At 44.9% G+C, this 13,918-nt stretch overlaps 1 protein-coding gene across 1 annotated transcript in view; it reads right to left on the bottom strand.

Annotated features, from left to right (window-relative positions):
• ABHD12 (abhydrolase domain containing 12, lysophospholipase) overlaps positions 1 to 13,918 on the bottom strand; it is a 117,015-nt gene that overhangs the window by 51,502 nt on the left and 51,595 nt on the right. The window contains exons 3-4 of the mRNA XM_029072139.2: positions 9,332 to 9,437; positions 7,370 to 7,489 (exon numbers count right to left, since the gene is read on the bottom strand). Of these exons, the coding sequence (XP_028927972.1) occupies positions 7,370 to 7,489; positions 9,332 to 9,437 (226 nt within the window). The remainder of the gene's footprint in view (positions 1 to 7,369; positions 7,490 to 9,331; positions 9,438 to 13,918) is intronic.

Raw genomic sequence — 13,918 nt, forward strand, 5'->3', positions numbered from 1 at the left:
GGCCGAGGCATGGGAAGAACCACAGAATAGCTACGTGCAGGGAAGTGCAAAGATTTCAGGGGAAGAAGTGGGAGGGGGAACAGGAGAGGTTACCCCTTGGAAAACATATTAACTTCAGAGAAAGGTGACTCGGTACCAGATCTAAGAGCTGTCACATAATCAGTTCAAGTGTTACTATTAAACCTCTAGGTAAGTGAAAGCAAGTTATTCCCACCTATGTCAGACCACTGCCCTCTCCACCTTTAAAGACTTGTTAAAATCACTTGTCCAAGAGGTCTTCCCCAACTAAGCCTTCATTTCCCCTAACTCTCCCTCTGTGTCACCTACACACTTGGATCTGTCTGGGGAGGGACCATGCCTAACAATTCTTTTATACTGCGTTCTCCCAAGCATTTAGTACAGTGCTCTGCACACAGCAAGTGCTCAATCAACACGATTGACTGATTTTCCCAAATGACCCTCAGCCCTACAGCACTTATTTACATGCCCGTAATTGATTTTAATGTCTGTCTCCTCTCTAGACTATAAGTTCTATATGTTCTAGACTATATAGTTCTATATAGTTCTAGACTATAAGTTCCCTGCCTGGTGGGCAGGAATGGGTCCACCAACTCTGTTATACTTTTCCAAGTGCTTAGTATATTCTGCAAACAATAAGCACTCAATTAATTCCACTGACTGATCACTTGTGTGACATGGGGTGGAACTCCCAAAAACAGGAGAAAGTACCTCAATGACAGTGGAGAGGGGAGGGATTGTTTATTCTCACCCAAGCCTCGGTAACCAGATCTGGGGAGCAGGAGTGACTAGATAAGACTCCGGATGCTTCTCACGCCGTTTGGAGGTGCGATTCTTGCCAGTTGTGGTACAGCAAATTATAGGGGACAACTTCAGGGGGACATTAGTGTGAGACCCTAAAATCACTGCTAGAAAAAAAACACGTAAGGGTCTCTGGGATACCTCTGGGTGTCCCCAAAGCAAGAGAAAAGGGTATTCAAGTCCTCAGGAAGGCAAGGGAGACCCCCTAAGCTGTCACAGAGCCTCAGTGGTATGTAACTAGTAGGGATGAGAGAGTGCAGGCTGCCTTAAAGAAAACCCATTGTCATTATCAACCAATCAACAGTATTTATTGAGCACCCACTATGTAGGAATCACTAAATTAAGAGCAAGGGAGAATACAATAAGAGATAAAAAGATACCCACTTAGCTGGGAGACAAACTCAAAATAAATTACATAAGAAGAAGAATGGAAAGATAGATACCCAGGTGAGAAGATAAGAAGATGGGCTTAAACAGAAAAGTACATAAATTGATATAAGGGAATGCTAACTCTCTTCCCCTCTTCAAAGCCCTACTGAGACCTCACCTCCTCCAGGAGGTCTTCCCAGCCTGAGACCCCCTTTCCCTCTGCTCCCCTTCCCCTCCCCTCCACCTTCTGCTCTTCCCCCTTTCCCTCAGCATTGTGCTCATTTGTATATATTATTTATTACCCTATTTATTTTGTTAATGAGGTGTATATCTCCTTCATTCTATTTATCTTGATGATGCTGTCTTGTTTTTGTTTTGTTTTGTTCTGTTTTGCTTTGCTCTCTGTCTCCCCCATTTAGACTCTGAGCCCGTCTCTGGGCAAGGACTGTCTCTATCCGTTGCCGAATTGTACACTCCAAGTGCTCAGTACAGTGCTCTGCACATAGTAAGCGCTCAATAAATACCACTGAATGAATGGATGAATAAGTGTGGAGGTGATACAAAAGGTTGTTGTTGAGAGAATATGCACTAGGAAGAAGAAAATTAATTGGGAAAAACTTCTGGGAGACTTTGAACTCCTCTGGAGCACTCATTCACTCCCACGGCTTCAACTATCACCTCTATGGAGATGATACCTAAATCTACATCACCGGCCCTGATCTCTCTCCCTCTCTCTAGTCTCGCATTTCTTCTTGCCTTCAAGACATCTCTACTTGGGTGAGCTCCCACCACCTCAGACTTAACATGTCTAAACCAGAACTCTATATCTCCCCACCCAAACCTAGTCCTTCCCCTGATTCTCCCATCACTGAAGATGGCACCACCATCCATCCTGTCTCACAATCCAGTAAACTTGGCCTTATCCTTGAATCCTCTCTATCATTCAACCCACATATTCAATCCATCACTAAATCCTGTTGGTACCACTTTCGCATCATCACTAAAATCCGCCCTTTCCTCTCCATCCATACGTTAATACTCATCCTAACCTGCCTGGATTACTGTATTAGCCTCCTTGCTGGCCTCCCCACTCCAGTCTATACTTCACTCTGTTGCTGGGATCATTTTTCTACCAAAATCATTCTGGACATGTCACCTCGCTCCTCAAAAAACTCCAGGGGTTGCCCATCTACCTTGGTATCAAACAAAAACTCCTCTTCGTTGGCCTTAAAGCTCTCCATCAACTTGTCCCCTCCTACCTCACCTCACTACTCTCCTACAATTCAGTCGCACACTTCAGTCCTCTAGTGCTAACCTTCTCGCTGTGCCTTGATCTCGCCTTTCTCATTGCAGGACCCTAGCCCATGTCCTGCCTCTGGCCTGGAACCCCCCTCCTCAAATCTGACAATTACTCCCCCCCAGTTCAGTCTTGTTGAAGGCCCATCTCCTTCTCCAAGAGGCCTTCTCAGACGAAGCCCCATCTTTCCTCATTTCCCACTCCCTCTGTGTCATCCCGACCTGCTCCCTTTGCTCTTCTCCACTCCCTGTAAGCTTGTTGTTGGCAGGGAATATGTCTGTTTATTGTTGTACTGTACTGTCCCAAGTGCGTAGTACAGTGCTCTGCACACAGTAAGCGCTCAATAAATACAACTGAATGAATGTGGAGAACCCTGTTGTGGCCAATTTGAATGGGAAAACAATCCCAAGCAAGAGAATGGGTGTGAGCAAGAGGTCTGAAGCTAGAGAGTCAAGAATGTGGCATGGCATAATAAGAATAATCATGATTGTGGTATTTGTTAAGTGCTTATTATGTACGAAGGCACTGTACTAAGCGCTGGAGTGGATACGAGCAAATTGAATTGGACACAGTCCCTTTCCCACATGGGGCTCACAGTCTCAATCCCCATTTTACAGATGAGATAACTGAGGGAGAGAGAAATAAAGAGACTTGCCCAAGGTCACACAGCAGACAAATGGTGGAGACGGAATTAGAACCCATGACCTTCTATCTCCCAGGCGCATGATCTCTCCACGGCCTCAGGCTTATCTTGAGAGGAGTAGAGAGAGGGAGCTGAGGTGAGGAGGGAGAAAAAATGAAAGACAAAAGAGAGCAGAGATGGCACCTTAAACCCAACAGTCAGGAGTTCCTACTTAATGTGGAAAGAAATGGCTAACCAGTGAAGATTTTGGAGGAGTAGCTAACGGCAGACAATGTTTTAAAAAAATGATCCTGGCAGTAAAGTATGGTCTGGAGAGGAGAGAGACTGGAGGCAGGGAGATCGGTGAAGGGGCTCATACCGTCAACATAGTGGTTTGGCCGGTATATAAAGAGGACCTGGGACAGGGTAGTGGCCAGAGTTTAGGTGGAATGGAAGGGCCGAAATACGCAATGCTGTGGAGGAAAAAATGCTATCTCAGACAACAGTAGTAGAATTTACATTCATTCATTCAGTCAGTCTTATTTATTGAGCACTTACTGTGTGCAGAGCACTGTCCGAAGCGCTTGGAAAGTACAATTCGGCAATTTGCTACTAGTATTCCACTGCAGTTCAACATAGAACTGAAAAGGCTCATGTTTAAGTTTTCTAGCCATGGTCATTTTTCATTAAGAATACGACCTCATTAATATCTTCTGCTTGGCTCAAGTGTACCCGTGATCCACAAATACGGCCCAGAGATGCTATACCTATTAAAGCTGCACTTCTCAGCCTGCTGATGGATACCTGGACTTTGGAGGCTGCCCTGAGAATCCTCCAGGATGGGATGGGTAATGTATCATTTGTACCGACTGAGCACTCTAATAGGGCTTGGGGAAACTTTAAAGGTAGTAAGAGACCTGAAACCTAATCTGAAGATGCATATAACTTGGAGAAGCAGAGTAGCAGGATGCCTCTGAAGCCTGGAAAAACTGAAATGTTATCCCTGAAGTGGAACTAAGTGGTACACATTTCCAAAATCATTAATCATATCTACTCAGAACAATCAGTCAATCCATCGATGAGACTTATCGAGGACTTACTATGTGCAGCGCATTGACCTAAATATGTCCTTGAGAGAGAAGAATACCACAGATATGGTAGGTAAAATTCCTGCCCTCAAGAGGCTTTTAGTCTAGCGAGGGAGACGCATTCAAATAAATGACAGCTAAGGGAAGTGGTAGAAAACAAATGCATGGACTTGAGTGCTGTGAGGCTGGGATGGGGTTGGGAGAATATCCAAGTGCTTAAAGATGTTATGGGACATGGGAGGGGGGAGAGAATCAAAATGCTTAAGGGGCACAGACACAAATGCATACGTGGTGACCCAGAAAGGAGGGCAAATAGGGAAATGAGGGGTTAATCAGGGAAGGCTTCTGGAGGAAATGTGATTTTAGTAAGGCTTCAAAGCTGGAGAGATTGGCGGTCTGTCCTATGTGAAGTGGGAGGGACTTCCTTGACAGTGAGACAGACTAGATCAAGGTACAGTGAGTAAGGCTGGTGTTGGAGGAGTAAAATGTGCAGGCTGGGTTGCAGTGGGTGATTAGAGAGAAGGAGCATGGCTTAGTGGAGAAAGCATGAGCCTGGGAGTCAGAAGAAACTGGGTTCTAATCCCAGTTCTGCCACCTGTCTGCTGTGTGACCTTGGGCAAGTCATTTTATTTCTCTGTGACTCAGTTAGCTCATCTGTAAAATGGGGGTGAAGACTGTGTACCCCACGTAGGCCATGGATTGTGTCCAACCTGATTACCCTGAATATACCCCCGAGCTCAGAACAGTGCCTGATACATAGCAAGCACTTACCGAATTCCATAAGGTAGGAGGGAAAAAGCTGATTAAAACAAATGATCAGTAATTTCTGTCATCTATGATGGATGGGCAAATATTGGATGTTTTTGAAGAGTGGGGTGACATGGACTGAACTTTTTTTTTTTTTAGAAAAATGATCCTAGCAGTAGAGTGAAGAATCAACTGAAGAGGGAAGAAAATGGAGGCAGGAAGGTCAGCAAGGAGGCCGACGCAGTAGTTAAGACAGGTTAAGATAAGCGCTTGGACCAGCATGATAGCAGTTTGGGTGGAGAGAAAAGGGCAGATTCTAGAGATGTTATGAAGGAAGTCTTGACAGGCTTTGGCAACAGACTAAATATGTGGATTGAATGAGAGATGAGTTGACGATAACAATAAGGAAACCGGCTTTGTGAGAATCAGAGGACTGGCGAGGTTGTCTACAGTGATGTGAAAGTCAGTGAGAGGACAAGATTTGGGTAGTAAGATGTGAAGTTCTGTTTGGGACATGAGGTCTAGGAGGCATATCAAGAGATGTCTTGAAGGCAGAAGGAAATGCGGGACTGCAGGGAAGGAGAGAAGTCAGGGCTGGAGGCGTCAATTTGGGAACCATTTATATAGAGATGGTAGTTGAAACCACGGGAGTGAATGAGTTCTCCACAGTAGTGGGTGTAGATGAAGAATAGAAGAGGACTCAGAACTGAGTCCTCAAGGGCTCCCACAGTAAGAGCGTGGGAGACAGCAGGAGCTGGAGAAAGAAGAGACTGTAAGCTCACTGTGGGCTGGGAATGTGTCTGCTATATTATTATACCCTAATCTCCCAAGCACTTAATACAATGTTCTGCACAAGCATTCAACTAATTATTGATTTGAGAAAGAACAGCCAGGGAAAGAGAAGAACGAGGAGAGGGCAGTGGCAGCGAAAGCCACCGTTTAGATGTTCACAGGAGAAGGGGGTAGCTTCAAAGGCAGCTGAGAGAATGAGGATGGAGTAGTGGCCGCTGGATCTGGATAGACGTAGGTCACTGATGAATTTGAGAGGGCGGTTTCAGTGGAGTGAAAGTGGAGGAAGCTAAAAGAGAACTGGAGGAGTGGAAGTGGAAGCAGCAGGCCTACAAAACTCTCTGAGAGAGTTTGGAGAGAAATGGAAGGAGGGAGATGTGGCAATAACTGGAGGGAGCTGAGCGCTTTTTTTTTGGATAGAGGACGTATGTGCATGTTTGAAAGGGATGAAGAAGAAGCTATTGGAAAGAGAGAGCAGTTGAAGATGGTGGTCAAGGAGAGAAGAATCCCACTAGCTGGCTTGACACTGGAGACTGGTTTGCTCCATGCTAAATACGGATCCAAATATGGAATTCCTCATGGAAATTACTTTAAAAAACTATGCCAGTCTCATGCACCTCAATTTGTCACTTCTCACAATTCTTTCACAGTAAAACAAAATGAATGACATCCTGGGTGAGAGCTTTAGCTAACACCTGCAATAAGGACACCAAAGAATGCTTGGAGGAACTGGATAACAGCTCTCCTTCTTGACATCCCTATTTCTGATTTTAAATGTACCTCTATCCCCTCAAAACCACCCCCTTTAAAAACCTATCATGGACCCTCAGTTATTAAATTATCCTTACTCCATTTGAACTGTCAGTTTCTGACTGAGGTAATGAATGAGCCACTTCTTGATTTATGAAAATGAATGTTTCTTTTTTTTGGAACCTCAAAGAAACATTTCTTATGTTTTAATGAGTTGAGATGACACTTTCAAATAATGACTGGAACATTTTGCCTATAAAATATCCATTTTAAATAGACACAGAACATAAGTTACCCATAATGCTTCCAAAGCAGATACTGGGCAAGCTGATATACTTAGGGACTGAACTGCAGAGGATGAATTACACAGTTTTTCGAGCCCAAGGCTGAAAGCCAGAAAAAAGTGATTCGCCTTGTTGCCGGTCTGCCTGGGACCTATCCTGAGAGAAAGACTTGGAGGCTGATTTTCCTTTGCATTTCAATAGATCATATTTATTGAACACTTGCCGTGCACTGATTCACTGAACTAAGCACTTGGGAAAGTACAATATAACAGAGTTGGTACACACTGCCCACCAATTCTGTGAATAAATTAAAGCTATGTACATAAGTGCTGTAGGGCACTTTTCCATTTCACTTCACTTATTAACTTCATTTTCCCCTTTTCTTCTGCATGCTCACTGTTCTACCTTCCCCTTCACGACACTGGTTTGAACGGCACAACCACCTCAGATTTTACCCTTGTGGGATCCAGCATGTATGTGGCCTGGATGTGCACAGACCTCTTTTTGCAGACTAGGTATGAAGACATATTAACTCACAGCCGGCATCCCCTACCCCAACTCCACATCATTAACGACAGAACTTAGTTCTCCCTTCAGTCTTTACCTAGTGCCTGCATTTCCATGTAAGTAGAGAATTATAGGATGATTGGCAGCCAAAGCATCCTCATACCACGTTTGGTCCTTTCCCTGAGCATCCTTCCACAAAGCTGCAGGAACTGTGTGCCTGGAAACAAGCAGAGATGGTGAGAAGTGAGAAGATCTTAAAAAACAAAAACAGAAAAACAACTGACTTGGTTTTATTTGGTTACTTCAAAGGTTAGTTATAGTAATGAGTATCGAAAACAACAAATTAAACATTCCCTCTTTACATTTCCTGGTACTTTAACAGGCCAACATTTCTAAATGAGGCCTCAATACCAAATCACTGAGTTACAACTTGGGGGCATCTTCTGTTGTTTCCGCTAGTGCGTTTGCAGAAGGCATTTTTCACCTGCACTTGATAAGAAACCAAATGAGAAAGACACTTTCGGAAAAACAGTAATTCAAAATACTCTGGCTATCAATCTCCCTCCCTGGCATCCATGGGTATTTCCAGTGGATGCCTTCTTGACAAAATGCGGAAGCTCCCAGGGACAGGCCGGCTGCTTCTGACCAAAATACATGACAGTGGTAAATCCACCTTTAGCTACTGTCAGAATTTTTTCTGGGAACATCCTTTAAATCAAAGCTAATTTGCTGGGATACTGTATCATAACAAAAGTTACCCAGACAAAACATGAACCAGGGAGTGTCTCAGCACACTTGATGAACAAGGTAATAAATTCAGCCATGTAAGGTTTCCAGAACAGCTGGCATTTAGCCTGAAGTCGCATCATTCAGTGAAACATGCATACATTTCCTGATGGTCCAAAGATTATTGAGGCAGAAAAGTGGGAGAACCAGTGCAAGGCATAAAAGGGCAGCTGATGGTCCATTCTCTGCTGGACAAACATCGGAGTTCCCTTTGCTGTGCTGTTGCATTTTCTATTGACCAAAACTGTCTGAAGATCAAGGCCGTGCTGTCAGTCAGCCTTCTGATGGTCAGGCTGCTCACGATTTGGCTTTCTGCTTCTTGGCCTAGCAATGCATCACTGATCTGCCTAGGTAACAAAATGGTATGAGCTGTTAATGCACTATGAATGTGCCTCACTATGCTACAGGGACATACAAATCTCAATTAAACATCTCCCGCTGTACCTGACCTGAAGTGAAATACTGTGCTGCTTCACACTGCTACCCTTAAACTGGCTTTGCCACTGGGTTTGCAAAGCACCACTTTTTGAGGCAATCTAGTTGTATGAACTTTCAATATCCTTCCAGCTTCTTTATGCTGTGTATATAGGCCTAGTTTATAGCCGAGGAAACCCCTATCCAAACGGTACTCTCCCAGTAACACCCCCAAAACAGATTTCTGGGACTTTTCTTTGTAAATAGATGTGAGCCTCCCTTTTCACCTGCAGAAGTGAAACAGTGTGACCACAAAGAGCAAGGGCAACAAAACTAAAATGCCAGAAATAAAGGGGAAAACAGGCTATATCTGTTAACTAAATACTTGAGAGACAAGGCAATACAGTGCATTATGTTTGGGCCAAAGTCTCCCAGAAGAATTCTTCCATACTTGAAGTACGTGTGAACAGTATAAACCTCAGCTAAGACTCAGGAACATCATGGAAACTGCTCCCGGAGTGCGTTGCCAATCCTCTCAATAGGAAGCATTGGATTCTCTTAACTGGAAATCTCTCCCCCTCATTCTCAAGTCTCATTCTGCCTAATTCAACAGAGGTCCTACAGGAAAAATGTCAAGGTTATCTCAAGTTACTTGTCAAATGCTCTTTTCCTTGATTATTTCAAGATGATATGCAGCAGAGTAAAAAAAACACCTAAGTAAAAGGACAAATAATGACCTTTGGCATTTAGAAAAAGGACCACAGTTAAGTTGCAGTATAGAAGATCCTCCCAGAGCTAAAAGATCATCTGCAGGGCTCCTGCTCAAAAACCATAGAGTCATATTATAGCTATTTCTTACCACACTCCAATGGTTACCTCCTCTTCAGGTTGTAAGTAATAATTGCAGGTATGATTTAGCCCTTGATCCTGTGGCTTTTTCAAGTCAATGAAATAAGGAACTCTCACTGTAAGAGACAAAAAAAAAAGGGTTTAGTGTGCAGGGAAGCTCGTAAACTTTGTTTACTCCTTCTCAATGGTCTACACCCTACCTACTTCTCCTACTACAAATCAAGGTGCTTGACTGGAGCATGCAATTACAGAAAAAAATTGAGAAATGAAAGGATTCTGGTGGAAAGAGGGTCTGGAGAAAATGAGGCCATTTGGCAAATGTGAAGTAGGCATTTGCTCATGAAATGGTTGTTGTGCAGATGGGACAGGGGAATGAAGCAAATAAATGATATGCATGTGCAAAGGGAAGGGAGGAGGGAGGGAGAAAGGAATGGAGAAAGGGAAGGAGGGTCAGAGGAAGAAATGAACTGAATTTACTGAGTGCTGTACTACGTGCTTGGGAGAGTGCAATATAACAACATAACAGACACATTCCCTGCCCACAACGAGCTTACAGTCTAGAGGGGGACAGACATTAATATAAAGAAATAAATTATGGATATGTACATGAGTGCTGTGGGGCATGGAGCGGAGGATGAATAAAGGGAGCAGGTCAGGGTGAGGCAGAAGGGAGCGGGAGAAAAGGAAAAGAGACCTTAGTCAGGAAAGACCTCTTGAACAAGAGGCTAGAAGAAAGACTGATGAGAAAGAGGCCAGCTAATCTGAGAAGAATGAAGAGGGAGAGCTGGGGTAGAGTGGGAAAAGAAAGAGAATAAGGAGACTGAGGACCTTAAAGCCAATGGTCAGATGCTTCTATTTAGTCTGGGAGCCCCAGGTGGGACAGGGCCTGGGACGACCTGATTATACTGTATCTACCCCAATTCTTAGAACAATGCTTGGCATATTGTAGGTGCTTAATATCACAATTATTATTATTATTATTGGGGAGAAATGTAAAGAACCACACTTGAAAAACTCACCAAGCAGCAGAACGAGGTACGGACTGAAGAAATCACTGGATCAGGGAAGGGGCTGAGTTGGTAGTCAAGGACAGACAAAATGAGTGCTTGGAGCAGCTTGATAGCCATTTGGATGGAGAGAGAGGAGAGGACACTGGAGATGGTTTGGATAAAAACTGAATTAGGGGGCTTTACAGAGAGGGAGGAGTCGAGGATAATGGACAGGGGTGTGTGCTTCGCAAACGGGGAGGATGGAAACAACGTGACTGGAGCAAAGGAGCAGCATGGCCTAGTGGAAAGAGCAGGGGCCTGGGACTTGGCAGACTTGGGTTCTAATTTTGGCTCCACCCAGTGCCTGCTGTGTGACCTGGTGAAAATCACTTAAGTTCTCCGTGCCTAAGTTACCTCACTGGTAAAATGGGGATTCAATATCTGTTCCCTCTCCTACTTAGAATGTGAACCCCATGTGGGACAGGGACTGTGTCTGACCTGATTATCTTGTATCTTCCCCAGCATTGAGAACAGTAAGCACTAAATGGATGCCATAGAGACTGATTACCAGAATTGGAAAGTTTAGTGGAGTTCTATGAAGGGACTCCTGCCAGGAATACTGTTTCAGGAAGATGTCCTGGTATCAGGTCTTCAAGAACATTTCAAGGGAACCTAGTTCAAGAATTCACAACCATCTGGATTAGCGCTACACCCACACTCATATCTACATATCCACTTTTTCCTCCTACCTGTAATTATTTTATGACCCTCTCCCCCACTGACTTTAAGCTTCTTGGGTGGGCAGGGAGAGTATTTAAAAAGGTAAGAGAAAATGATTTAGAGCACTTAATACAGAGCTTTCCACAAAACAGGGGATCAGTAAATATCAGTTGTTTACTGTATTCTAATGAACAGAGGCGAGGTGGGGGTGAGGGACCCCAGACTGCATTGGCTCACGAAGGGAGGGGAGGAGCAGCCCGACTCCACCCTAAGGCCAGAGAGCAAGGGCCCGGCCTTCCTCCTCCTGCCACCCCACTCAGAGGCTTTTGCCCCGCGGCCCAGAGGGCCAGAGGGATGAGACGAGGAGCCGAGGCTGCAGAGGTTGAAGCACCATCAGAACCCACGGCACGCCTCATTTATATCTTCGCAAGCAGGTGTCTGCCCATCCATTCCTGATGCCCCAACCACTGTCCTTCCCCTCCCACAAAGGCCACCTCTTAGTCCTTGGCGTCAGCTTGTTGAGGACTCTCCTCAAGGCCAAATGACCTACTCCTACATATAATGTTCTTGACAGTCTTGGTTCTATGTCTCTCTCCCCCTGCAGACTGGAAGCTCCTCATGGGTGGGGATCACATTAATTCACTCATTCATTCGTATTTATTGAGCGCTTACTGTGTGTAGAGCACTCTACTAAGTGCTCGGGAAAGTACAATACAACAATAAACAGTCACATTCCCTGCCCACAAAGAGCTCATGGTCTAGAGTGCGGGAGACAGGCGTCAATAAAAATAGGGCTGGGAACAAGGAAGAGTAAAGGGAAACATAAAATGACAGATACATATGTAAGTGCTTTGGGGCTGGGAGGGCAGAAGAGCAAAAGGAGTGAGTCAGGGCAATGCAGAAGGGAGTGGGAGATGAGGAAAAGTGGGGTTTAGTCTGGGAAGGCCTCTTGGAGGAGATGTGTCTTTTGGAAGGAAGGAAAAGTGGCTGTCTGTGATATTAGAGGAGGGAGGGGAATCCAGGCCAGGGGAAGGACATGGGCTAGGGGTTGGCGGCGAGACAGGTGAGGTCAAGGCACAGTGAGAAGGTTAGCACCAGAGGACCAAAGTGTGCAGGCTGGACTGTAGGGGGGGAGCAAGTTGATGGAGTCCTTTAAAGCCAACGGAGAGGAGTTTTTGTTTGATACTGAGGTGGATAGGCAAACACTGGAGATTTCTGAGGAGCAGGGTGATGTGTCCAGACGTTTTCGTAGAAAAATAATCTGGGCAACAAAGTGAAGTATGGACTGGAGTGGGGAGAGACAGAAGGCTGGGGGATCAGCCAGGAGGCTAATTCAGTAATCCAGGCAGGACAGGATGAGTGATTGTACCAACATGGTAGTAGCATGGATGGAAAGGAAAAAGTAGATTTTAGTGATGATGTGAAGGTGGGATGACAGGATTTGGTGACGGACTGAATATGTGGGTTGAATCACAGAGAGGCGTCAAGGATAACGCCAAAGTTATGGGCTTGTGAGACAGGAAGGCTGGTGGTGCCGTTGGGGGAAGGCAGGGTTTGAGTGGGAAGATAAGGAGCTCTGTTTTGGACAGGTTTGAGGTGACGGAAGGACATCCAAACCGAGATGTCCTGAAGGCAGGAGGAGATGCAAGACTCGAGAGAGGGAGAGAGATCGGGACTGGAGATGCAGATTTGGGTGTCATCTGGGAGCGAATGAGTTCTCCAAGGAGGTAGGTGTAGTTGGATAATAGAAAGGGACCCAGAACTAAACCTTAATAGCACCTTGTGGGATTCCAGGACAGAGGCAGCTGCAAAATTCCTGCATTGTGATAATGAAAAGTCCAAGGCTATCCACACTGCCAAGAAATCAAGAACATCTACACATCAATAGGGACACTGGTTCTAATCATGACATCATGAGATCTCTGAAGAGTGACTAGAGGCTCCAGCCTCTTCACAGACAAGAAGAGAATCACGAAGAGACACAAACGATATTTACAAATTCTCCTCAGCCTGCCTTCCACTGTTGAAGACCTGGGCCCACAAAACACAGAAAAAGAACACACCCAAAGATATGGCACTGGTCCCAGCTGTGGAGGACATCACCACAACAGAGTCCTGAAAAATGGCTGGACTCCAGACCCTGACCCACAAGCAAGGAGTGGTGCACTATATAGGAACTTACACAAAATCTTCTTCAACACGTGGAATGACGAGACGCCACCATCACGATCTTCAAGAAGAAAGACAAAAGACTGTCTGTGGCGACACCCATCAAGGCCTCCTCTGTTGCTCTCATTTCCTGGCAAGAATCCTAGCTAGAGTTCTTCTATACTGGTTTCTGACGCACGTTACTGCCCACATAACCTCAGAATCATGCTGTGGTTTGAGACCCCAGCTTAGTATATCGGACACAATCTTTGCAGCATGTTAAAACTGGAAGCATCCCCTGAGACTTCCACATGGTTTTCTAGACCTTGTAAAAGCACTATACCCTCCCTTGAGAGCTGGATTCTGGAAATGGCTTAGTAAAGTTGACTACTTTGAGAAGTTCATTAAGATTCTGAAACTGCTTTGTAAATGGCATGAACTGGTCACGTCAAAGATGGGGGTGTGTCTCCTCACTCCCTTAATCTGCTCCATCAGCACCACGTATGAACCACACTCAACATCAAGTGGTAAATTAGGATCACAAACAACAAAATCCCGGCCCTGAACTACATTTCCCTCAATCCACCTTTGCAAGTGGGACATGTGAGAAATATAAACATCAAAAAAAGGCCCATTTTAGTTGCTACTATATCAGTTGAAATTGGGCAGCTGAAAACAAAGCTGAGAGGAGAAATCGTTTGAGGAGGCAATAAAACAACGCTAACAATATGATGGCATCT

The sequence above is a fragment of the Ornithorhynchus anatinus genome, chromosome 9, assembly GCF_004115215.2.
Source record: "Ornithorhynchus anatinus isolate Pmale09 chromosome 9, mOrnAna1.pri.v4, whole genome shotgun sequence".
Classification (NCBI taxonomy): Eukaryota; Metazoa; Chordata; class Mammalia; order Monotremata; family Ornithorhynchidae; genus Ornithorhynchus; species Ornithorhynchus anatinus.